The sequence below is a fragment of the Mytilus trossulus genome, chromosome 2 (genome assembly GCF_036588685.1).
Source record: "Mytilus trossulus isolate FHL-02 chromosome 2, PNRI_Mtr1.1.1.hap1, whole genome shotgun sequence".
Classification (NCBI taxonomy): domain Eukaryota; kingdom Metazoa; phylum Mollusca; class Bivalvia; order Mytilida; family Mytilidae; genus Mytilus; species Mytilus trossulus.
The window spans coordinates 95,400,330-95,427,567 of record NC_086374.1 but is presented as its reverse complement, the minus strand read 5'-3'; the positions used below and the strand labels follow the sequence as shown (position 1 = coordinate 95,427,567).

Sequence of the window (27,238 nt, the reverse complement as noted above, 5' to 3'; positions counted from 1 at the left end):
GTTCTGCTCTACATCTGATGATTTTGTGCAGAGTTATGGTCTTCAAATATTTTTTTGAAGGGATTAGTATTCAACAGCATAGTGCATTTCTTTAAAGCAAAAAAAAATTTAGGTTGATTAGACCACATACATTTTGTGTCACAAACCTATGCTGTTTTGTCGACTATTTAATCACAATCCACATTCAGAGCTGTATCAAGCTTGAATGATGTGTCCATTCTTTCCTCAACTGTTCAGGGTTCAACCTCTGTGGTCGTTTAATGCTACACCCTGTGGAGCATCTGATTTTTTTTATATTGAAGATATTGCCTTCAGATTTGTTATATGATTTATACCATAATAAGTTTTAGATCAAGCTTGCATTTTTTCCAGTACAATGATTTTTTAACTGGTAGGAGACTAACTATGTATTGCAATGCAATACTCTCAGAATGCTTGTTTTTTTGTTCTTTGTTTTCATTTTTTTTTTGGTTGGAGTAAAGAGGGGGAACATTTCACTAATATATGCATCTTCAAGACACAAAGGATAACCATTGGTGTCTTAATTACATATGCAAAATTTCCACACCTTTCCTATGAAAATCAATCATATATAGAGGTTACTAATTGTATATATAAAAATTATATTTTAAAATTGTGTATGTGTATTTTTTCATATAATTATTTATCATAACTGTTTTGAACAGGGAACAAAACGCTTAGAACAGAGTATGAACAAAGCCTAGATAAATGTTGTGTGGATTTTAATTACGTTGACAAGAATAAAAGATCAAGTAAAGATTCAGATTTAAATGTTTTCAAACTAGAACCACAAGTGATGTATAAGAATGAAGTTTTAGATGTAGCAGTTCTTAAACTAAAACGAGAAAAGAATAAAAACTTTCCACCTCCTTTAGATTTGTTTGAAAGTCTGGATCCCGAAAAGGATGATGATAAAGTGATTTATTTAATTGGCCACAATAAAAGTGATGAAAAAACCTTTAATTTCGGAATTGGTCTTTGGACTCCTACAGAAACAAAAATGAAAGGCATGGAGAAGTTTTGTGAGGAGTATGGAAAACCAAATGGATATATAGGGTTGGACCGAAAAGATAGATTAGTAATTAAGTGTGAATTTGTCAGTGGTGCATCAGGGTGCCCTGGTGTTGTTATTTATAAAGACAAAGCTTATGTTGTGCTTGTTTATATTCGAGGATTTCCAGATTTTTATTTTAGTCAACAATTCCCGGAAAGAAAGAGAGAAGAATTCCCAAAGGAAAGATTACTCCAACAAGGAGTTAACATAGGATCTGTTTTTAAAACTATGACTGAAAATGCAGTGCATTTAGGTCTGAGAAATGAAATTTTTCCAATTGAGGCTAATCTAGAACAACAGGCAAGTGGTCAAAACCTGTATGCAATTGGAGGTGCAAGTTCATTTCAAAATGAAAAGAATTCAAAGGGACAGGAAACAGAAAATAAAAATGGAAAAGGGACTACTTGCACAGAGGGACATTCTGAAACAGCAATACCAGATTCTGCCAAATATAATAGACAACCATCGTATGCTCTTGCAATTGACGACAGAGTAGACATAGCTTTTCCTCTTATAAAATCTCCTGTAGATGACACTGACATAACTTTACAACACAGTCATAGTCAGAATATCACAGTTCCTAGAAATGAACAAAATGTTCAACAAGGTAAACTATTTTTGATTGATAAACAGTTGTTCAAATGAATCGACATTGGATTCAAAATGTCTTAACTTAAGTCATTCTGTTAGACAATTTTTTTACCCATATTTAAGATGGTAGATAAAAATTTCTCAAAAAAACACTATATATTAAGTCATCATAGATACTTGAAGATTAAAAATATGTATTTGTGCCAGACATGAGTTTCATCTACAAAAAGACCTATCAGTGATGCTCGAATAAAAAAAATAAACAGTTATTGGATCTTGACTTTATTTGAATGGTTCATTGGTGACAACTATAGGTTACACTTTGTAAATACAGCTGTTTCACAAGCCACACCTTTTTTAAGGAGCTATATAATGTTCATAGACATTTTAATTTGTTAAGTTGGTTGCCAGATATGATCTCTGTGTTTCATCTCATCAAGGCATAACATGGGAATGTAAATACCAGTATAGAAAAGTGCCTAAAATTTATTTCTTAGGAGGTCAAAAAGTGGAGGTAGGGGTATAGTATCAAATTTGAGTATAAGATTAAACTCTTAAAAGTTCAGGGCATATATACAGGTTGATAATATGCCACACAGCCCTATATTTTGATCCTTGAATAAAATCAGAAAATAGTAGTGCAAAAAAACTTTAGTTCTGGGATATGAATTTTCACGAAACTTCATAGTAACAGTGGCACAGTTTTAGCTGCAAAGTTTGTTCCTATAGGAAAGTGCATGGTCTATATTTACAGAATCGCAACCCTCAAGTGGTAAGTCAGCTTCAAATATACATGTATCAATAAATCAATCTTAAGCCCAAGATTGTATTCTGTGTCTGGTACTGATCAAATGTCCTTACCTTGTAGGAAAATATTTAATTCATCAGTCTGCACCAAAAACTTTTTCATCCACCAGTCAATAAACTAAATATCAAAAACTTATCCCTATATATCTATATAAAATTTTGAAAATTTTCACTAGTCCGAATCAATATTTACAAGTCTGGACATCAGATTAGTGGCTAACGATGCAGACTGCTCATTCATATGAGCTTTAGAAACAGAGAATTTTTGTTACTTATGTATGTACATAAAAAATACAAAAATGTATTGTGTACATTTCATCAAATCAGCTTTTTACTCAAGAATCATCTCCAGATTTAGCCCTTGGTCAATGTATATATACTAAGATTTGGGAATTTTACACAACTAGAGTTTCTTCAAACAAAAATATTTAAAGCTTTATATATAATAAGTGTTTGAAAACTTATATCATGTACATATGTTGCTGATATTTCAGAAACTACACCATTTTGATGTATTGGAAGAAACAAGCTGTCATTGTTTTTTAGCTTCAGAAACTTTGAAGCAACGGAAATGCGTGAAACAAATTTTAAAAATCAATGAAAGAGATTTCTCATATTCATAATTTCACCATATGGATATGACAAAATATATGTATGCTTCACATTGTTTTGGCTAAATTGATGTGCCTATTCCCAAAACAACCATCATAATCATGATAATGTTATTCTCAGTTGATGCTATATGATATCTATAAATATATATCTAGGTTTATATTCAGAAAACACTGAAGTCTGAAAAAAAAATTAAACCTTTAATTTATACATGTTATAGAATCAATCTTGGATGTCAATAAAGATAGTCAGTCACAAATGGAAAATGCTTCTTCAGAGATTCTTGATATGGTTCCAGGAGAGAAAATAGTGCCTTATTCAAACCCTGGGAAAACACAACCAGTCAAAGATATAACTATTGGTAAGATTTATTACTGTAAATTTAGAAACTATTGTGGCTTTTAGTCTTGAGATTTTGTCATTTTAGACTTAAATGCAATTTTATTTTTTACCATTTTTAGTAAAGTTCTGTTTAATTCATATGAATTATTTCAAAATGCCAGTTTTTTTTATTGCGTTTACAACTCTCACATTTTTTGCAATAATTTCTGAATTTTCCTGGTATGTTAAAAAAAACAGAAATTGCATACTGTGGATTAATTTATTTTCCTTGTTACCAATTAATTTTCCTGGAATGAGGAAAACCTGTATTTTCAAGATATTTGATTAAGTGGTTTTCAAAAATATGTATGCTGCCTTACAATAAATTTGTAAGTATTTAGTGACAAAATTAAATTGCCGCAAATTGGGCAAGAAAAGGGTAAACCTGAAGTAAAGTATCTGCAAAAATAACTTGGGTTACAGTAATCATTATGTCTGCAAATGAAATTTATATATCAAGTATGGTTTTAGGTGGATCACAGGTCTAAATCGATTTTTTCCTTTTAATATAGGATTTCGCTATATTTTTCTATAAATGAACTTTAACTTATATTTAATAGAAAAATAACATAAAACAATTGGGACACCGTTCATTTACACTCAAAATTTGCCTTCGAAAGAAGCATACATTTTTGTAAAGGTATTTTTTTTCTGTTGAACTAATAGGAGAAAAAGTGGTAATATTGGAATAAAAAAAGAATTAATTACAGAAATCGCTCAAATTTTACAAGCGTTTAGTTAAGTAAAGTGTTTTTTGAAAATAATAATAAAAAATATAGATCACTGATGAGTTAAAAAAGATATTCCAATTTTAATGCTAAAAAATGACATTTTTGCACCAAAGGGAGATAATTTGGAGCTTTTTCAATGATGTTTACATTTCAAAAGTCATCTGGGGCCAAAACAAATTGATTTTTTTTAATGAATTTTGTATCATATGATAAAGTAACAACTAATATAGTAATTATTTAAATTTGTAATAAAAAAACGTGTGTTTAGTTTTTTTCTGCATTTTTATACCCGCGACACGCCTGGTAAACCATCTAATCTCAACCAAAATGTTGAGACGGAAAAAAGTATTCTGGCACTTCCTGTTGAGTCTTTCTGGTTCAAAATATCCAAAATAAACACAGGGTGGGTCGACTTTTCGTCAATTTACTGAAAATCAATGACTTTTTTGTAAAATAGGAGAATGTCATGCCATAGATAAATGAAAATTGTAGCTAATATGTCTCTGTTGGATTAAAAATACCTGAAATTAAAGTCACAATCACTTTTCTCCTACGGATTATCATGTTTACTTTCTTTGAATCCGATAAAACTGCTATGATATTAATGATCTAGCAAGAAAATATGTCAATTATTTGTGTTGCTTTTTTATGCTTTACGATAACCACGTCTGTAAATTGCAAAAATATTTTTTGTCAAGCCTATTCTAAGCAGAAAAATGAAAAATTCTAAATGGTTGAGATATAAAGGTACTGGTTGAGTCTTTCTGTCACAATGTTGAGACTTTCTGGTAACTTTGTGTCATAAAATATATTATTGTTAAAATATTGGCACTGAGGTTTCAAAGTTCAAATTAACTACGACTAGCAATCCTAAACGCATGCAATATTACTATATAAAGACAAAAGCTTCTAAAATAGCTATGCTTAAGTTTAATTTAAATAATTAAATGTAATTTCTGTTGTTAAAATAAAGTTATTTCCCAAAATGAACAACGAAACTTTATCAGTGAGCGGTACTATTTGAGTTTACCTTTTTGCGGTTAACCTGATATATAATTTCTGTCTGTGGTAAGTTAAAATCTAAATACTGATACAATTTCAAGAATTGCCGATAGAAAAATGCATGCTTTACAAGTATAAATAAGTTTATTTTATAATATTCATTAATTATTATGTTTTAGATGATTTCGATTCCTAAAAGACTTTATTTAATGTCGAAAATGCTTACATTTATAAAGAAATAAAATAGTTAAAAACTATTCAATCGAACAGACCCCCTTTTCTAGGTTTAATTTTTCATACAGGATGACTTCTTAATGGTGGTGATATTAATCTATTTGTTAATAAAATATGTCGTCATTTTTGTCATTATATTACTTATAACAAAAAAAATAACGATTTTGAAACTGCTTTATGCAGTCCAACTCAGCGTGATAACACGTGTTGTATTGAAATGATTATAACTTAGATTGTTTGTTGTATTCAGGGCACATCCTTAATATTTGGTATTATTCAGCAACATTTATAGTTTACCCCAGGCCTTGACACACTAGGCCATGATCGCACTACGATCTCTATAAAAAATAATGCTTTTGACGATTGTACTACGATTGTGTAGATCGCAGTATTGTCGTGGTACGGTCTTGAGGTCTTGAAGATCGTATTGAGAGTATCCAACATGTTCAATCGTGATATGTCGTTGCGAAATCATGTCTAGGAACACGTTAAGGTCGTAGTCCACAAAGATCGCTGTGCCATCGTATCTTGAGCGTGATTCAAGTCGCAGATACATTTACTGCGCTATACGATCTAACGTAGATGTTACTACTACCTTAATACAACCACTTAGTCTAGACTATACCGTATTAATGGGACCCAACCACTACGACTATTCTACTGTTATGCTTAGCAGTTCAAGACCGTATCCTTTACAAAGTCGATTCTAGTACGATCAAGCCCGGTGTCCTCATCACGCTCTTCTTAAGACCTGACTACGATCATATTACCGTAGATACTCGCTTATAAGTCGATCCGACTATAAGTCGGGGGTCCTTTTCAGCTTAAAAATCTGAGGATTTTGTCTTGACCCTCGTATAAGTCGGGCCGTAATTGGTAGTTTTTTTTGGGGTATCAGACAGTTACTGGTACTACGACGATTTCCAGCTCTATAGTCGTGCTCATTGTCATTTTCACATAAAGATATAAAAGCTCTCTAGGTTTTGTATGTATGTATTTTGGACCTCATGTCTCTTTTTTCCAACAGGCCCAACCATGAATGACACATTTCATTGTGTCATTTCCACTATCTTTCATTAAAACATCGTTATTGATCTACATTGACCAGCAATATGTTGTGATTCAGGTTGGATTGGTCGGTCCAACATTTTTACTGGATCAGGATAGCGTCTGAGGACCTCTGTCTCTACCTATATATATATATATATTACTACTTCTTCTACTAGTATGTTTTTGTTCCAATGATACAGAAAAACTATAAAATTATTGAAATCCATACAAAACGAAAAAAATACCGATTTTTGGTTGAAAAAAGGGGGGCCTGTCCACAAGATCTTATGCGCAAAATGTGGTGAGAAGAGAACATGGTATAATCATAGCAGGATCGTTCTATAGAAGCGTAATGAGGACGTTGTAGCAGAAAAAAAACCATGAAAATAACGAATTTTCCGTGACATTTTATGCCACTTATACCACGACCTCAATACGATTTGAATTTATTTTAGATCGCAGTGAGCGTTGTGTGATCTTAGTCTAGTGTGCCGAGGGTATTATCAATATCCGCCCCCATTTTTTTAAAAAGGGAACAAATAGCTGGGAAATTTAAGAGTAACTCAATACGATTTTAAGGTTGTATGGGTGTCTTCCTCCAATTGGATCGTAAAAAACAGAGAACCAAAGGTCCAGACTTTCTATCAAGTCAGCAAAATTTGATGCAGGAATGCAGATATTTAATGTGAATTTTCATTTAAAAGAACTAGTTTATAAGACTTTAACTTATAATTATTAATATTTTTGCAATTGTTGATTATTTTTGGTTGTTTTAAAAAAAAAAAATTAAATTGGCATTTAAAAGGGAGGTAGCTCTAAACAGTGTACTTTCTGAAGCAGTCTACATGGAATTTTCCTATTTTGTATTTTAGCTGGGAAAAACGTACAGTGACCTTATCTTTTCTTTTGAAATTCTTAAAGCATTGTCTGAAAGCTATATTTTTCTTAAGTATTTTACAATTCTATCATTTTGTTTAGTTTCTAATCCCAAAATGGTATTTTTTTCCTGTATAATCCATACAAAATGTGTCATTTTGTCACGTCCTGTAGCTTGAGAAAATGCACGGTGACCTATCATTTTTATTATATTTTTCAACACATATCAATAGATACTACGTTTTGGCAAAGTCTGAACAAATTCTATCATTTTTATTTTAGACTCCCATACCACCTTAAAGGGCGAAACATAGGTTAATTATTCGTGGATGTCCACCTCGTTTTACCAAACAACCGTCTTTGCAATAACTTAATCATTCTACCATGATGCTTATTGTCAATCCCGATTCATTTTTTAAGATTTAGTAGTTAATATTTATTTTAGATAAACCCAAAATGAACAGGGAACGGTTTGATTGTGATACTTGTGGCAAATCTTTTTCCACAAAGACCAGGCTGAAATCACATATTACTATTACACATTTAGGACAAACCACTGGAGTCGCGTGCAATTTTTGTGATAAAATCTTTACGAGAAGGGAGTCCAGAATTCACCACGAAAACACACAACATATGGGGGAAACCAGACACGAGTGTCAGTATTGTTTTTTGAAATTTAAAACAAAAGTACAGCTAAACGCTCATAGTAGAAGATTACACATCGAGCTTGGTTATCAATTAAAGTGTGATAATTGTTGTAAAACATTTATTTGGGTTAGGACTTACCAGGAACACAGACTAGGCTGTGGAAACACAAGAAAAAAACTTCAAGTGTTCAAAATGCACATCTGAATATACACATCAGAGAAATTTGTATAGACATGAACAAATTAAACACAACTGTACAACAAACACGTCTGTGTACTGTATGTGGAAAAGAGTACAAATACGAGTCCTCTCTTATTAGACACATGTCAACCAAACACAAAGAAAGTACATAGATTTAGTATTTCTCACGTAACATAAAAATACCAAGTAAAAAATGAAATTTACACTTACTAGGTAGGATCTTGATTTCTGATAGTATGTTTAGTGAGACAAAATGTATTTTTCTACTGATTACCTCAAGGACGCTTTTCATGGTACTAACCTTTATAGGTCTTTATAATACAACTATGCTAGTGGTGCATGATGGTGACTACAAATGTATGCCCGTGTTTTGAATAAATAAATAAATTTAAAGAATGACATTTATACTAGTATATCAAAGAGATTAATAAGCAATTTTGCTTGATTTCTTGCTTGATGAAGGAAGTTAGTCATTGGAAATATACATTTTGTCCAGTTAGTGTAAGCTTTATTTAGTTTGATCGTTTTGTCAGTTTATGGCCGGGTTGCACAAAATGCAAAACCGGCTTATATAGTCGGTCGAGGACGCCCATACTGTATAATGAACCATAATAATAGATTTCAATCTGGATTCACAATTTTTTCTAGGAAAAATGTATAACTTGAATTTCAAAAACTTTCATTTTACTTCATTTTCAAGTCTTTGCATACTATTTTTACAAAAATATTGTATCAGTATTGTTTTCATTTGTACCAAACTCAGTTTACAGATTTTAAACCTGTTAGAAGTATAGCATATCTTTTGAACAAGTGAAAATTCGTTATCAAATTTTATTGTAATATTTTAAAACTCCTTTTATAGTTTATCTCATATTGATAACGGCTTTTACTGCACCCCGGCCATTTTTTGCTAGTGTTAGATGCATTTGTTTTCTTTGTTTGTTTATCATTTGTTATAATATTTTAGATTTTTTTCATCTTCCAATTTTATTTTACATTTGTTATTGTTTTTACATTCCATCTCTTTTGATTTTCTTACTGTATTACTATTTTACATTTGTTGTCCTATTCTATTTTATAGATATTTTTGTTTTTGTTATTTTTGAAATGTATTTACATACTTCTTAACTGAGACTGTTTTTTTTGGGTATTTTATGTATTGTTTTATTTACTTACATTACATTATTTACGAGCGAATACATGATGTTTTTGTTCTGTTTTGTTTTCTTTTCTTTCAGTTTTTTTTTTACACGCAAACTGAAATATCTACATAGCCCATATTGCTGCATGATGTTTTGTGGTAATACCACTCTACAAAGGAGTAGGTCCGGTAAGGCCCCTTTTTGGCCCAAAAATATAACAGTTTTACAAAATTGTTAAAATGTAAACTTTTAGTCATTTATTGGACAGTTGAATGCTTCTGCTACATAAATATGGGCTGTTTTTGACAATACAATGCACATATATCAGGTTGTAGCACCATTAAGTCGTACTAAATTACTGAAATCTTCAAAATTCTATCATTTTAGTTAAATTTTAGACGGTTTCCATGTAAAACGAAAGTGGCCCCATTTGTGTTCATACTTAATATTGCAATGTAAGTTGTATTTTATGATAATACATAACATATATAAAGGTTGTGGATGAACACGTATGCGGCCACTTTCAATTTTGACAAAAACCATCTGAAAAGTGACGTTTTTTGGCATATTTGAGAGATTTTTCATATTTGAGCTTCAATCGAAATGTTTTTAATGACCTAATCAGTTAAAATCTTTCACATAAACCAATTGAATCAAGTGAAATAGACACTTTAGTGTTTAAAAAGTGGTCAAAATCTTTCGTCAGATGAAACTGAAATTTGAGGCCAAAATGAGTCCTTACCGGACCTACTCCTTTATCGTCAGTAAAAGATTTTTCGGCTTATATAAAAAATCAATCTTTAATTCACAAAAAATCTTAAGATTAGAAGATGTGGTATGCGCGCCAAGGAGACCACTCTCAATACAGATCACAATTTGTAAAAGTAAACAATTATAGATCGAAGGACGGTCTTCAACATTGAACACCAACCTACAAAAAGGGTTCCAAAAGTTTCTAGTGTAAAATCATTCCAACGAAATAATCTTTATAAAAAAACTAGAAACATTTATGTACCACATAAAAAAAGACAACTACTTAAAACATGATTATTCTCATGTAGGACAATTGCAAACAAATACAGCGGGTTTAAAGTTTTTAAAAGATACCAATCTTCAACCTTATCTGACACAATAGCGTAAATCAAATCATAGAAAGACACACTGTATGTATGATTATTAAATGAAATATTAATAGATGCCTATTTAGATGAATAGAAAGAAAAGAAACAACTGGAACTAATCAGAACTTCTTGTCAATCAATTTCAGTAAAATCGTCTAAAGTCAATCTGAAAAATACAAGCATCTGCACCGAATATCAACACTTAACAGTATGTCAATGCTTTTCTAAAACACAGTATAGTTTTGGTATTCAATGAGCTAGTGATAGCAAACAATCTCATCATTTGGATTCCGTCGCCGTTTTTCGTCCGTCGACATTTTTCAAAATCTACTCATTTGAAACGACTGAACCCATTTGAACTAAAATTGGCCAAAATCATCATTATATAAACAATAGTTTTAATAGAAAAATCATTAGCATGAAAATATCTACAAGTTATTTTTTTTATCATCAAACATATAAATTTTTTCATATACCGCTTTTAAATATTCAATATATGGTAGTTGCAAAATGGAAAAAAAAACGAACTTAGTAACTGCGAGTACTCTCAAATCGTATTTTCTTGTTAATTCGACCTGTTGATACTGTTTATAATGCTTTTTTGTCATTTTTTATTTATATGGATCTTGGCTGTATACCAGCTTTGATTATTTGTAATATCTTCAATTTTTCACTTATTCTTACAACATTTGTATAAACTTCAAGATTATAAAAAAACGGTTTTTTTCTAAAGTGAACATTGATTGGTTAAATATTTCTCAGTGTGTTTGAATTTGTTTGATAGCCTTTTGGTCATGACTGTTTGTCTCTAATATTTAATTAACTGTGCATGTGTATTCAGATATCGCAAATCAAATTTATTCGTTCTTTGTGTAATCATACGTTTTTTGATTGAGTTAAGTCTGCTAATTGATATTTTATCGTATGTTTTTATATGTTGTGATGTTATGCTATTGTTTCAGAAAAAGGGAGAAGGTTTGGGCCCATTAAAACGTTTAATCCCGCTGCAAATGTTTGCACCTGTCCTAAGTCAGGAATCTGATGTACAGTAGTTGTCGTTTGTTTATGTAATATATACGTGTTTCTCGTTTCTCGTTTTGTTTATATAGATTAGACCGTTGGTTTTCCCGTTTGAATGGTTTTACACTAGTAATTTTGGGGCCCTTTATAGCTTGTTGTTCGGTGTGAGCCAAGGCTCCGTGTTGAAGGCCGTACTTTAACCTATAATGGTTTAATTTTTAAATTGTTATTTGGATGGAGAGTTGTCTCATTGGCACTCACACCACATCTTCCTACAATGTATATCTATTATATTGCTTGCTTACGATCTCTTTGACTTAATTCTTGCTTCTTATTTTGATAATTTTTAAAAGAAAATTCATATTCTTTAAACAAGTTAAACTATCAAAGATAAATGAAAACACCTATACCATCCATTCGAGCATTGAAATGAGGACGAGGCATTATGTCATAAAATATCACAAATGTACAAATTTTATTGATACTTGAGATTCAGAATAAAACACAAAACCTAAACACCATTCAATCCTAAGCGTTTTGAAGGAAGGATCTTTGTCTCATTTATGCGATACGAATATTGTGTTCTTATGGGTAAATCTCCTTTAGCTGGATCATTTAGATTGGTGAACTTGAATGGTTTGACTTTTCTTGTTCCTCTTGTTCTTGCTTTAGTGTCAAAAAAATGGTCTCTGAAATGGAAATAGATTTTATTGTAGAATGATGATAACAATGACATCGCAAGAGAATTATAGTTTCTAGTATTACATTTTTTATTTGACTAACGAACATAGATATCTTTCCTCTTCAAATTCAATAAAAATGTACCAATTATCTCTTGAAATCCATTCATTAGGCATTGCAATTTTTTCCATGTTTTGGCGAAATTATTTTATATAATCTTTTATGATAATCCAACAGGTGCGTATTTTGGCACAAATTTTCTTATTTGGGTAGATCTGGCCGGTGTGATCTTTTACAGATAATCTCTTCTGGACATGTTTCAAAATACTTTTAGGCTTTAACAATATCTTACCAAGACTTATTTAATATACGACATAGATACATAAAATTTGAAATTTAAGAACTAAACTATAAAAAAAAGATAAAGTTTAGTTAACAGTTCCATAAAAGATCATACCCTATCAAATCAAGGGCAGACAATAATTTTGAATTTGATAAGACATCTTTGTTTTACATTTTCAGAAAAGAAAACAAATAGGGCTTGTAATATCCTGCATTTACTTTTATTTGCTGCTTCTGGTTTATTCAATAAAAGAAGTTATCTCATTGAATTTTTAAAAAATCAAACCGATCAATGTTTCCTTATTATGGTTTGTGAGTCAACACTTTAAAACAAAAGGGGACAATGTTGCATTTGAGTTAAAATAATAAAAAAAAGACAAACAACTTACTTTGGAATTATACAACGAATCCAACCATTTGTTCTACAGAAGCAACTTAAAGGGTCGTCATCTTCCATATTTGGGTTGTCTACACTTATGTCATTCTCAGTTGAAACAGACGGATATGCTGCATCTTTTTTAGTTCTTATATAAAATGGTCTGTGGAAGAAAGGTCAAATAAGAAGTAATGAATAATTGTAAAATGTATGATAATTCTCTTTAAAGAACCATCTTTTAGTACATGTAATGATGTGTAGTCTCAGAGGTCTGTAATAAAATGAGGTAAGGTGTTAAAGTTTTTGGATGTGGTATAATTGCAAATCACCTTCTATCCAGAAAAAAATAAAACTCAACTTCTCAATTCAGAACAGGTGCTTAGGCAGCCTCCAATAAATGACAAAATCCATACTTTATTTAAATGAAGCCTAAAAAACTGAATTAAAAGTGGCAATCAAATGCATAGAGAAAAATGACGGCCGCTTATGTAAAAGGAAACCAAAAATGCAAGACAGGCACCAATTCATTGACTACGATCCTGCAACACGAGGCAGAAATGCAAAGAATACGACGAGGTTAAACATATATGTAAGCACCCATGCTTTTCATACCCAGGGATAATTTGTGCCTTTATCAATTTAAAATGAACAAAAAAAAAACATATTTAATTGAAAATTGTACCTACTTATCATTTTTCATCTTCATTGCAGTGATGCTTGTGAAATCAGAAATATGTTTTTCCACTCCTTCTTTAGTAAGCACACCCTGTCCCCAGGGATCCATCTCTTGCATAGTGCTGAAAAAAGATTCAGAACAAAGAGTATTTGGCGCTCGGACACAGTATGTTCCTTTCTTAGACAGTGCATAAAGGAACAACTTTGCTTCATTGCTGCTTCGAAGTCCTTCGTAGAGTATATGCGACAACCCCTTTATCCGAGCACCGTATGGAGGAAAATCTCCAAAGTCAACGTCCTGTTTTAGCCAGTTTATTAGGTGTATTCGTTTTTTACATCTTTCTTCTGCTGGTATACCGGGTTCATCATCGGCTACATATAAACTCTCACGAATAATTCGACAAAAAGTCGCTTCCTTGTCGTCCAGATTTCTTTTCATTTGTTCTTCAATTTCGATGGTAAACAAACTTCTCGTAATTTTTTCCTTCATTTGGTCTAGAATTTTACCTTCTTCAGATACATCTAATAAAACTGAGTTCAAAATTGATGGATATGAATGTGAAACTCTCTCCCATGCATGTTTGGAAATTCCTTCTATTTTATCGAGACATAACGCTTTCCTTAAGTTGCTTCCAAGATGAGTTTTGTCGTATACCCCAAGTTCGAAGTTACCTGTTGACTCGACAGTGTCTGGAACATAATAAGGATCGAATTCATCATCTACTCCAAATATTGGTACTTTGTCATCTACTCCTGCATTTTTCTTCCATTCATGAACTCGGTTCTCCCATAGAAAATTGCAGAATGCTATGTTCATAACTTTCTTTGGATACGTTCTTTTTGTAATTACTCTGCTTGATAATATCTGTAAGCTTGGAACCGTCTTTTTTCGTTTTTTCGTAGGCAGATCTTCGTTCACAGGTGGGTTCATTAGTTGTGAAATTAGTTTACCATTTTTCTTTCCTGTTTCAATTTTCCTAGTCCTGTATTATTAGCATTGATAACATTTGTTAAAATAATAAGTTCCTTCACAGTAAACTGTTTAAGTGAATCGCTGTTTTCAAGAATCTGAATTAAATCAGATATAATAACTCGTCCCCATTTCGTTTCGTTTGATGCACGCAGAGATTCTAGAAATTCGTTGATTGCATCGGGACATAAAGACAGAATTGAACCCAATGATTCAGGCTTATTTTCCTGGATACCACTTGTTGAAACTTCAACATCTGGATTCTCCTCTTCAACACAATCGATGCTGATATGATTCATTTGGAAGATGTTGCTTTCTATTTGTTGCTCTTCTTCTAACTCAGTTTGTCTAGCTTCTGATTCTAGCATTTGTTCGATTTCACAATTTTCCTCTGTAGTTACTGTTACCTGTTACCTAGTCTTTATCTTCCTCCTCTAGCAGGAGCTTCGCATTTTGTTATTTTGTGGTTTTTGTTCGCGTTGCCATCCTTTCATGGGGGTGCATATTCTGGAAAGGGTTTTGTTTTTACTTTGCAATGCGATAGGTTTCATTGCGCAATTGGGTTCGTTTGGCAATGTGCTCATGTCGAAAACATATTCCTTTGTGGCATCTTTGAGCTTTTGAAGAATCTGATGTTTTGACAGCTTTGATACTTCCGTCCACACATCCTTAAATAGTTGATGTTGTGTTAAAGGGTTTCCTTTTCGGCCCCTAACTATTAAGGGTAGGAATTCACCGTCTGCAGCTGATGCAATTACGTCAATGCCCTTTTCTAAGCATTTATCTTTACACTCTTCTGTAATGCTACGAAAAACATCCATGGATAAGCTGTATCCCCGAAAAAAGTATGCTATAGGAATGGCATGCGGCTCTTCTTCCTTCCACAAGCGATCAAGGTCGGCCAACAAGTAAACTACTACTTGTGAAGCAATGATTCTCAAAATCTCGTAAGAACTTAAGATTGTGTCTTTGCCTTGAAGTATGTGCCGATGCACTTCATCGTAAGTAAGTTTGTCTCTATAATCATCGCTAGGTATAGGATCTATGTGTGCAGATGTACCGTTGGTAGTTTCATCATTATCTAGCTTTCCTTGAACAGTTGGAAATTCTCCAAGAAACACACAACCAGTTCTGCTTATTTCTTGCATGTACTGTTTTATTTGCTTTGCTGCGAGTGATGAGCGTGTTGGTCGTTTTAGTTTGTCGCAAAAGTAGATTTCTGTAAGTTCCCGTAATATTGTATTTATAGCTTCTTCATTTGATAAAACTTTGAAAAGGGTACTTGAAGTTGATGTCCAAGACATGTATAGAGTTCCATCTGTTGCATCTAATGCCTTCTGCTCAAAAAGTGTTTGTGCAATGTACCTTTCTGGAACAACATTGTGTAAAGCTAGTTTGAAAGTATTGCCAGTCGGAGCCTTTCCCTCAAAGGCAAAACTTTTAACATTTTCATTTTCACTTAGTCGAAGACTTCCATCTGGGGAAACCAGTACATTATTCGTGATGTAAGATCCTTCCTCATAAAAAACTAGTTTTGGAAAGAAAAATGGCATTATTATACTACACATTGTTGCAATTTGGTGAATCTCACTGTCAGTACCATGCTTCATGGCTGCAGCTTGCGTTGGCGAAACTTCGGGGGGTGATATACCATTTACAACAGAGTCGAAATGTTCTTTTTGAAACTTCAAACCATCACAGCCCAGAGCTCTAAAGATTGTACTACCAGTCACTTTCATTTTTGACCTCTCTTTGAACCATTTCTCTGACCTTTGCTTGACAGTGGCTAAATCAGAAACGTTCACACTACTTGGCAGCTTTTCGGGTGATTTTAGAATTCTCAAGTTTTGTTGATTTTCAAGATTGATGATGTTCGATTTAGCATATAAATGACCGACACCGTTAACGAAAGCACCAGTTTTGCAAAGGCATTTTTGAAAATTTGTTATTTGTTCAATAACGTTTTCTATCTTCCAGATGTTTGTTTTGCACAAGTCAATAGAAAATGCAAATTTTGATTTTCTCCAATCAACTCCATCGACTTTTCCATCAGTTTGCTCAGTGCGTATTCTTTTTTTACATTTTAGGTTTCTCAGCTCGTGTAGATGTCTTGACGGTTCATTCCCTCTATTCCCACTTTTTATAAATCTGGTAAGAAAAGGTAAAATTTCATGTGGGAATAGGAGGAAAACTTGTGCAAACAAGGGATTATACTGTACAAACATTTTTTAATCAACTGTTAATTGACCAGTGTTTTTTTTTTCTCTATTATAACAGGTAATAAGTTATTTTTGCATCTGTATGAATTCTGGTTTTTTTTAACAAAATAAATATGAATGAAATTTAAAAAATATATAAGTAAATTATTTTATTACTTTTATAATAAAAATTCAACTGTAGATCTTCATTTTTAAGTACAAATTCAAAAATTGAAAAATAAATCTGACTCCAATCTATCAATTTATTATAATTTTTCTTTATTTTTAAGTACAAATTCAAAAATTGAAAAGTAAATCTGACTCCAATCTATCAATTTATTATGATTTTTCTTCATTTTTAAGTACAAATTCAAAAAATTAAAAATAAATATGACTCCAATCTTTTTATCATAATTTTTCATCATTTTTAAGTATTGCTATGATGAAACAAGAAACAAAGTCCAAAAAAACCAAGGTATTATACCTAAAAAAATTACCAAATATGTAATGCTTTAAAAAAAAATACAGGTAAATCTGTGAAATTCTAATTAACCTTGATTGTTATAAAAACAAATTATTTATCAAAACATCTATTGTTATTTGCAAGTGGGAATAGAAGGAATAGTATTTTTAAAAAGTGGGAATAGGAGGAAGACACCGTCTTGACAATATAATGTTTGTAGCCTTTAGCTGATTTAAGACATTAGCTTTCATATCTTCAGGTGTCAAGGACACATCATTTGTTGTTTCTTGTATTTGGTTAATACATATTTCAAGTGAACGTAAAGCTTCTATATCTTGGTCTCTCACTTCTTGTCTATGTTGTAACGTCATGCCTTTTTCAAACCCCAACAGATCGACATCGGCGCCTCTTTTGATTTTTTTCCCATCAAACATAAGAACATACGTCTTTGAATCCTCATTACGAATAGCTTTATATTCAATCATTTTCTCCATAATACCAGATTCAAATGTTACAGGCAAATCATTTCCAAATGGATTTAAATCCCGAAGAATGCTTTCAGATGGACATGCAAAATTTATACGAGATTTAAGTGGGTCGAAATGAGTTGTAGCATTTGTCAGCTGATCTGTTTCATTTTTCATACCAGACATAAAACGAAGAAATCTGCCTCCAAACAATTTGCGACCAATCCAAAAAAACTGAAGTGTACTGTCAGAATATCTCATATGCCGAGAATCGTCCTTGGAAAACCATTCGACTACATCGCAAAACAACGAAAAGGCGATATTGTTGGTTGGGAAATGACCCTCATTCATAAGGTTTAAAAATTTTAACAAAATATCACCCTTTCCAACTTTTTCCATTTGTTCCAATACAACTGGCAATAATGATGAAATATCATCGTAACGAGAATGTCCTTCTATATCCTCGTCTGTGATGTCCAACGATTCAAATGAACAGTCAAAGCTTGACAAGATTTCATCTTCCTCTAAACAATTGTTCTTATTACATGTAGTTGAAGGAATATTACTAGTAAATAGTGTGTCCATGCAATCATTTGACCAAATGTCATATGTAAACGTAGATGAATTAATATTTGTATGCAGCGGGTAATTTGCGGATGGATGCTTTTTTACAAAGTTTCCTTGTTCAATGCGTCTTCTTTTTTGTCGTACATTGTAAATTTTTCTTTTCTTATCAGAAGCAAGCTTTAAGCCTTTTTTGCGCTTTCCTTTGAAAATACCCATATCAACAAAATATCTGTGAAGAAATATAAATGAAAATGGTTAGGATGTTATCCTGACAACATGAAAATCTCATGGACCTTACTTCTTATATTGAAATATTTGTCAAACCTTTTGATAACCTTTGCTGAACAGCTGTGTCTGTCCGAAGTCAGGAGTCTGTAATTCAGTAGTTGTCGTTTGTTTCTGTGTTACATAGTTTGTTTATCGTTCATTTTTTGACATAAATTAAGCCGTTTGATTTCTCGTTTGAATTGTTTACATTGGCATTTCGGGCCTGTTATAGCCGACTATATGGTATGAGCTTTGCTCATTGTTGAATGCCGTACTGTGACCTATAGTGTTAATTTCTGTGTCATTTTGGTGTCTTGCGGAGAGTTGTTTCATTGGCAATTATATCACATCTTTTTTTTAATTAGTCATGATGGCGGTAATGTGATTATTTGTGTTCAATGTAATTACGCATGTTATCAAATTTAGGGACACTTTAGAAATTGGAGGTTGATGTGTACATAACACCTTTTCATTGTTGAATACTTAATGGTCCCCTCTACAGGTACTGTTGTTTTGATTAGTTACTGTTTCGTTTACATACAATGTAAAATGGAACCGGGAAGATGTAAAAAAGACAACAACCCGATCAAAAACCAGAAAACAGTCTAAAGCCCACTAATAGGCTTTCAACACAGCGCGAAAATCCAAAACCCTGAGGCGGGGTTCAGCTTGACCCTAAACAAAAATGTTTACAAAATTGACGTCACACAAAACTCCAAAACATATTCAAGTATAAACGAATCGAAATAATAAATAAAATAACAAAAAAAAAAAACCCTCAAGAATGTACAAGTACGCAGATGCTCCTCTACCACTAGAACTTATTTCTTCAATGGAAAGTCAAATTGGGATCCTAATTCTAATTTGACATTACAATTATAATGATCATATCGATAGGAAAATGTTTTCAAAGTTTTAAGATGATCGGACTTTAACTTTATCAAACGTTACAGTGACAAACGGTTTTAATCTGAAGCGAGCACTATCATTCCCTATGTTCAGAGGACCATTTAATTGGAGTAAAAAACCTAATGTTGGCATTAAGATAAGAAAGATATATATGTACGAAGTTTCAAATTGGTTGGACTTCAACTTCATGAAACCTTTATTGTCATAGACCTAAAACTTTAAACTGAAGCGGGATCGACGGATGAAAGAACGAACGGACAGACACACACACACACCGAAAAGCATAATGGTCATAGCTTAAAAATATCGAAGACTAACTATGGGTTCCTGACTTCAGACAAGCGCAAAAATGCGGCTAGGTTAAATATATTTTGTGAGATTTCGACCCTCCCTCTATGCATCTAGCTTAATGATGTAGAATAGTCGTAGAACTGTCCTAGTCATTGAACTGACCAAAGATCTAGGTAGAACTGTCTAAAACTTTTTTAGGGTGGAACTGTCAGGAGCAGTTCCAGGTTGATCTGTGGTAATAAGTTCTACATTCTGTCCTAGAACAGTTCTCCTTCTGATTATTACAGGTAGAGGTGATCTCCGTTTAATGAATATCTCATTTACACATATCTATTTTAAATGAGTATTAACTTTGGGTGAAATGTATGAAGGTATCGACTTAGCTAAAGTGTGGGAGATGGTTAGTTTGGTCTCTGGCAGGTCAACATAAACATATGTGTGTGTGTCTATGCTTAGCATGCAAGTTCTGCTTAAAACTGTGGTCACACTTTACCAGATAGCTCGAACGGACGCCAAAAGGATGGACAAAACTTTTTTATTTAAACCATGTTCATCCGTTAGGAGTCCGTTATGTAATGAACAAATAAAACGGACGTGTAGTATGCCGAGAAATGGTACACTGTAGGGGTGGAAAAGAATTAGAAAACAAATGTCAGAATAAAAAGCCAATAACTTTGCCTGATCATGATTTAGAAGATCATATAAAAAAGAAGATGTGGTATGATTGCTGATGAGATAACTCTCCAAAAGAGACCAACATGACACAGAAATTAACAACTATAGGTAACCATACGGCCTTCATTAATGATCAAAGCCCATACCGCATATATGTAGTCAGCTATAAAAAGCCGTAAATATGCATGATACTAAAGAAAACCAACATACCAATAATTGTTTTTTCTTGACGCGATTTTCAATTGGTGTGTATCCGTTTTATAATCAATTATCGTTCTGTTATCCTTCTGTTCATGTCCGTCCCACATCCGTTTTATCCTTTATATGTCCGGTAAAGATCGTTAGTGAACCTGTCTACCGGACCTCCAAACGGATGTTTAACGGACAAGTAACATATATAAAACAACACAAAACGGACGAGTATTGTAAAAAAAAAACCAGACGCCTACTGGACACTTCATCCGTTGAACGTCCGTTTAAAGGTTTTTATACGACCGCAAATTTTGAAAAAAATTTCGTCGTATATTGCTATCACGTTGGCGTCGTCGTCGTCGTCGTCGTCGTCGTCCGAATACTTTTAGTTTTCGCACTCTAACTTTAGTAAAAGTGAATAGAAATCTATGAAATTTTAACACAAGGTTTATGACCATAAAAGGAAGACTGGTATTGATTTTGGGAGTTTTGGTCCCAACATTTTAGGAATTAGGGGCCAAAAAGGGTCCAAATAAGCATTTTCTTGGTTTTCGCACTATAACTTTAGTTTAAGTTAATAGAAATCTATGAAATTTTGACACAAGGTTTATGACCACAAAAGAAAGGTTGGGATTGATTTTGGGAGTTTTGGTTTCAACAGTTTAGGAATTAGGGGCCAAAAAAGGGCCCAAATAAGCATTATTCTTGGTTTTCGCACAATAACTTTAGTTAAAGTAAATAGAAATCAATGAAATTTAAACACAATGTTTATGACCACAAAAGGAAGGTTGGTATTGATTTTGGGAGTTTCGGTCCCAACAGTTTAGGAATTAGGGGCCAAAAAGGGACCCAAATAAGCATTTTTCTTGGTTTTCGCACCATAGCGTTAGTATATTAAGTAAATAGAAATCTATGAAATTTAAACACAAGGTTTATGACTATAAAAGGAAGGTTGGTATTGATTTTGGGAGTTTTGGTCCCAACAGTTAAGGAAAAAGGGGCCCAAAGGGTCCAAAATTAAACTTTGTTTGATTTCATCAAAATTGAATAATTGGGGTTCTTTAATATGCCGAATCTAACTGTGTATGTAGATTCTTAATTTTTGGTCCCGTTTTCAAATTGGTCTACATTAAGGTCCAAAGGGTCCAAAATTAAACTTAGTTTGATTTTAACAAAAATTGAAACCTTGGAGTTCTTTGATATGCTGAATCTAAAAATGTACTTAGATTTTTGATTATTGGCCCAGTTTTCAAGTTGGCCCAAATCGAGGTCCAAAATTAAACATTGTTTGATTTCATCAAAAATTGAATAATTGGGGTTCTTTGATATGCCAAATCTAACTGTGTATGTAGATTCTTAATTTTTGGTCCAGTTTTAAAATTGGTCTAAATTAAAGTGCAAAGGGTCCAAAATTAAACTAAGTTTGATTTTAACAAAAATTAAATTCTTGGGGTTCTTTGATATGCTGAATCTAAACATGTACTTAGATTTTTGATTATGGGCCCAGTTTTCAAGTTGGTCCAAATCAGGATCTAAAATTATTATATTAAGTATTGTGCAATAGCAAGTCTTTTCAATTGCACAGTATTGTGCAATGGCAAGAAATATCTAATTTCACAATATTGTGAAATAGCAAAAAAATTTTTAATTAAGAGTTATCTTTCTTTGTCCAGTATAGTAAGCAAGAAATATCTGCAAGAATTTTATTTAATTGGAGTTATCTTTCTTTGTCCAGAATCAACTTAAATCTTTGTTATATACAATATACAATGTATATTCACTTTTTACTACCAACTGATAAATTTAAATAATCTTTACCATTCAGTGATAACAAGCAGTTTTTTTACATCTTAATATTTTATGATGTATTTAAATGAGTAGTAATTGTTGCAAACTCCATTAGAATATTTTAATTGAAATTAGTTTTGGAATAAGGGAAAGGGGGATGTGATTAAAAAATTGGGTTCAATTTTTCTCATTTGAAATTTCATAAATAAAAAGAAAATTTCTTTTTTGAGAGGATTAATATTCAACAGCATAGTGAATTGCTCTAAGAGAAAACAAAAATTTTAAGTTCATTTGAATACATTCATTCTGTGTCAGAAACCTATGCTGTGTCAACTATTTAATCACAATCCAAATTTAGAGCGGAATCCAGCTTGAATGTTGTGTCCATACTTGCCCCAACCATTCAGGGTTCAACCTCTGCGGTCGTATAAAGCTACGCCCTGCGGAGCATCTGGTTAACATGCTAATTTTTTTCCACCGGACCAACCGGACGTCGACTGATAAAGTTGATACTGAACGGAATGAAACAGATATGGACGGACGTCTAACGGATAACAACACTCGTTTCACGGAACGAACGAATTCGTGCGGCGTCCGTTCGCGCTATCGGGTAAGGTGTGACCGGAGATAAAAGCACATGTTACACCTTTTTTCTTTTCTTTTTAGGCAATAAAGGCAGTGTCTGCGCGTACCCGCATGCGGGTACGAATAGTCAAATTGCCGTTCTAGGCTGCGCGTACCCACATCCGTTTTTCTAATAATATATGCCATTGGATCGGGTATAAAACGTGAAATATCTATAGAAATTATCGATAAAATTGGGATATCGTGTAGAACGAGTGAAAAGTATGAAAAATAATATTTTCAAATTGTATTTATTAAATAATGATACATAATAATCATTGCAAAATTAAATGGACAATGATGGAAAATGAACCTGTACAGTCCCTGTAAAAGAAAAACATGATAGAAATTAATTCATTATAAAATTTTAATGCAAATTTAAAGAATATTTTATTATAAATTAAAAATATACCCATATGATATTTTAAAATAATCTTTTAGTAAAATGTTAAACAGGAACTAAAATTTTAAAATATATAAAACTACTAAAATTAAAGCATGAGTTTATAAAAATTAAAATTTAAAGAAGCAATTAATAATGATTAATGAAACTCGAACGGGGGCTGGCAACATTTGAAATGTGCAGCCGGGTTGAAATCCGTGCCAAAACAATCATATTTGATATGTAAAATGTGTTCCAAATCTTAATTAGTTACATGAATCTTTTGTAATTGGTTTAAATTGATATTATAACTTGCTTCTTAAATTTTTATAAACTCCAGCTAGTTTTATTTTACTTTTTTTCTTTTCAGGGACTGTACAGTTTCATTTTCCATCATTGTGCATTTAAATTTAAGTTCTAAATACAATTTGAAAATATTATTTTTTCATATTCTTCACTCGTTCTACACGAAATCCCTATACTATCGATAATTTTCTTACATATTTCACGTTTCATTCCCGATTCGATGGTCTTTTATTAGAAAACCGGATGTGGGTACGCGCAGCCTAGAACGGCAATTTGACTATTCGTACCCGCATGCGGGTACGCGCAGACACTGCCTTCTTTTTAACGATAACAAATATTTTATTGCATGTTACACCTTAACGGATAGCGCAAACGGATTACTTTTTACAATCCGTTCTTGTCCGTAAGACGTCCGTTAATTTTCGTTTCATGTCCGTTCAACATCCGTGATATCCATCAATGTCCCTTCTGTCCGGTGGAGAATTTCGAGCATGTTCAAAACTTTGAATTAACGGACATTCAACGGATGAAGTGTCCGTTGTACATCCGGTAGTCGTCCGTTTTTTTTATGGATGTGCATGCGTTCTTAAAGAGTGACAAATCTTAACTGCGGGATAATAGCTTGTATACTATAAATATAACCCCGCCGCATTTTTGCGCCTGTCCCAAGTCAGGAGCCTCTGGCCTTTGTTAGTCTTGTATTATTTAAATTTTAGTTTCTTGTGTACAATTTGGAAATAAGTATGGCGTTCATTATCACTGTACTAGTATATATTTGTTTAGGGGCCAGCTGAAAGACGCCTCCGGGTGCGGGAATTTCTCGGGACATTGAAGACCTGTTGGTGACCTTCTGCTGTTGTGTTTTTTTATTTTGGTCGGGTTGTTGTCTCTTTGACACATTCCCCATTTCCATTCTCAATTTTATAAATATATATATAAATCAAGGATTTGTATAGTTAGATCTAACTATACAAATCCTTGTATAAATGAAGTATGATTGCCAATGAGACAATTTACTCTTCACAAGATACCAAAATGACACAGAGATTAAAAATTTTACTTTGTGAAATTGCTAGAAATAGTACCTATGCAAAAGTAGCTATGTATAGATAAAGTTTAGTGCTGATGTTCAGTGGCGGATCCAGGAATTTTCATAAGTGGGGGCCCACTGACTGTCCTAAGAGGGGGCCCGCTTCAGTGATTCCCTTTATAAGCAACCAAATTCCCAAAAAGGGGGGGGGGTCGGGCCCCCTGGGCCCTCCCTAAATCCGACTATGATGTTAACCCGTCAGCACTGCAAATGTAAAGTATAGCAATGTAGATTTCGAAAAGCTAGCTATTGCGATGTCAAGTTAAGCGATGTAGGAATAAATTCTAGCGCTGGAGATATGAATCACAACATTATTGACTTTATAGCTTCTGTCCAAAACTGCTTCTTAAACGCTAGACTATTAATCTCCAGCGCTAGACTATTAATCTTCAGCGCTAGACTAGTAATCTCCAGCGCCAGAAAAAACACAGCTATTCACTATTGTCTATTCACTTTATTACAACCAAAGGTCTCTTTAGAAGCTGCCTGTCATAACTATACAGACACGAATAAAATGACGGTTGAAAAAGATAAGATTAAAATGACAGTTGAAATGTCAAACAATATACAGCAAGTTTATGAATTTTGGCGGTTGTACATTTGTATGTATAATTGATACTAAGCTACACAATGTAGTTGAAAATTTCAATCACCAGAAGATCTCAACATTGTTCCAGAATATCTCAACCGATACCAGAAAATCTCAACATGATCTACTTCATAACATATTTAGCTTAATTAAATTATATTAGTAAAGAAAAGGGGCAAACTGTAATTTTATGTTTATAAGGTTTTAGAAAAATACTAATTTACTGATATATACGTAGTTTCTCGATGATTTCACTGTCATTTTGTCAATAGCTATCTGCACTGGCCACATTTCCCTGCAGGAGAAAAGTCATTCAGATCTCATTTTAAATCATATTGGTCCGTGTTATACACGAAACGAATCCTAATTCAATTATCTATGGCATGACATTCTCCTATTTTACAAAAAACTCATCGATTTTCAGTATATTGACGAAAAGTCTACCTACCATGTGTTTATTTTGGATATTTTGAACCAGAAAGACTCAACAGGAAGTGCCAGAATACTTTTTTCCGTCTCAACATTTTGGTTGAGATTAGATGGTTTACCAGGCGTGCGCGAGCCTCCTTAAAATGTAAAAGGTCATCAAAATCCCCCCAAAAAGATTGACTTTATATTCCATCCCACTTGAAATCTGAATTTATCACAGCATAATTCAGCACACATTGACAATAAAATTAAATTAATGATATCTATTTTTTGGTCGAAAACCATTGACAATTTTAAAATTTATTTTGTAGAAGAATGGATTGGAAATGACATGCAGGCATACAAAGAAAAACAATTGAAAGAATTAGACCTTTCAATGCTCAGTAAAGCTATAAATATTGCAAAGGCAAATAGTGTTGCATTACAACTTGGATTAAGTCAATCTGATTTTGAAATAATAAAGCATGACGCTCAAACAGACTTATGTTACCGTATTTTGTATAAATGGAGAAACAAGACTGGAAGTTCAGCAACTCTTGAAAGACTCATTGGAATCCTGTTCTGTGCCTGGGAATGTGATAATGAGAGTGTGTTTACTGATCAATTAAAGTCTGCAATTATAAAAGTAATAAAATGATACCGAAAAGTTTAATGTGCCTTTCTAGGGGATACAGGAATGGTGATGTCATTCCATCTGTCATTGTAAGCCAGCTCACATACACATTTCTCATCAAATTGTAATGATTTGTGTCAAAGGTTTCTCTTTAGCAATATCTGAGAAGACTTTAAACAGTGATTAATTATATTTTGAGGAATTTGAGCCACTTAGAAGTATATTAAGGTGAAAATTCCAGTACATGAACTTATTGTATGAAATTATGTTTCTATTTTTTTAATGTTTTATTGAATATTTAATAATAAACAAATGCACTTTGTAACTTATTGATAAAACATTTACAATAATAAAAATTCAGAAATCTTTTATTTTCAAGTAGGAATTGAAGTATGTCATTTATAAAATGTAAGGAGAGAGAAAAGTCAGTTCATAATATTAATATTTATTCTTTATTTAAGGGACATCATAGACATGTTAACCACATATAATATCAAAGAAAAGATAACCCCAGATAATACATATATTAACTTACAAACAAATATTGTGCATTTAATGAATGGCAATTATTTATTTTGATTTTATTGAACCATAAACGAATTTTTGACTCTTCACATTGAATAATCCGCGAAGCAGATTATGTTGAATGTGAAGAGTCACAAAAATTAGTTTTATGGTTCAATAAAATCAAAATAAATTATTGCCATTCATTATAAATAAATTTCTATCAAAATAAGGCTCAAAGACTTTTTTATATTATTTATATTAACAATAACAACGTACACACATGTTGGCGTATGAATACAGTGGGCGTGTTGCCATAAAAATTAACAACATTGAAAATAAAACTAAT

At 32.5% G+C, this 27,238-nt stretch overlaps 1 protein-coding gene across 4 annotated transcripts in view; it reads left to right on the top strand.

Moving 5' to 3' along the window:
* Window positions 1-26,981, top strand: part of LOC134708428 (uncharacterized) — a 145,756-nt gene extending 118,775 nt beyond the window's left edge. For 3 of the 4 annotated variants that reach the window (XM_063568945.1, XM_063568944.1, XM_063568943.1), the window contains exons 8-10: window positions 687-1,682; window positions 3,306-3,446; window positions 7,805-8,244. In XM_063568945.1, the coding sequence (XP_063425015.1) occupies window positions 687-1,682; window positions 3,306-3,446; window positions 7,805-8,211 (1,544 nt within the window). In that variant the 3' untranslated portion in view covers window positions 8,212-8,244. Of the gene's footprint in view, window positions 1-686; window positions 1,683-3,305; window positions 3,447-7,804; window positions 8,245-26,083 lie in introns of those variants that run through there. The other variant, XM_063568946.1, reaches the window with a different exon arrangement.
* The last annotated feature ends 257 nt before the right edge of the window (window positions 26,982-27,238 follow it).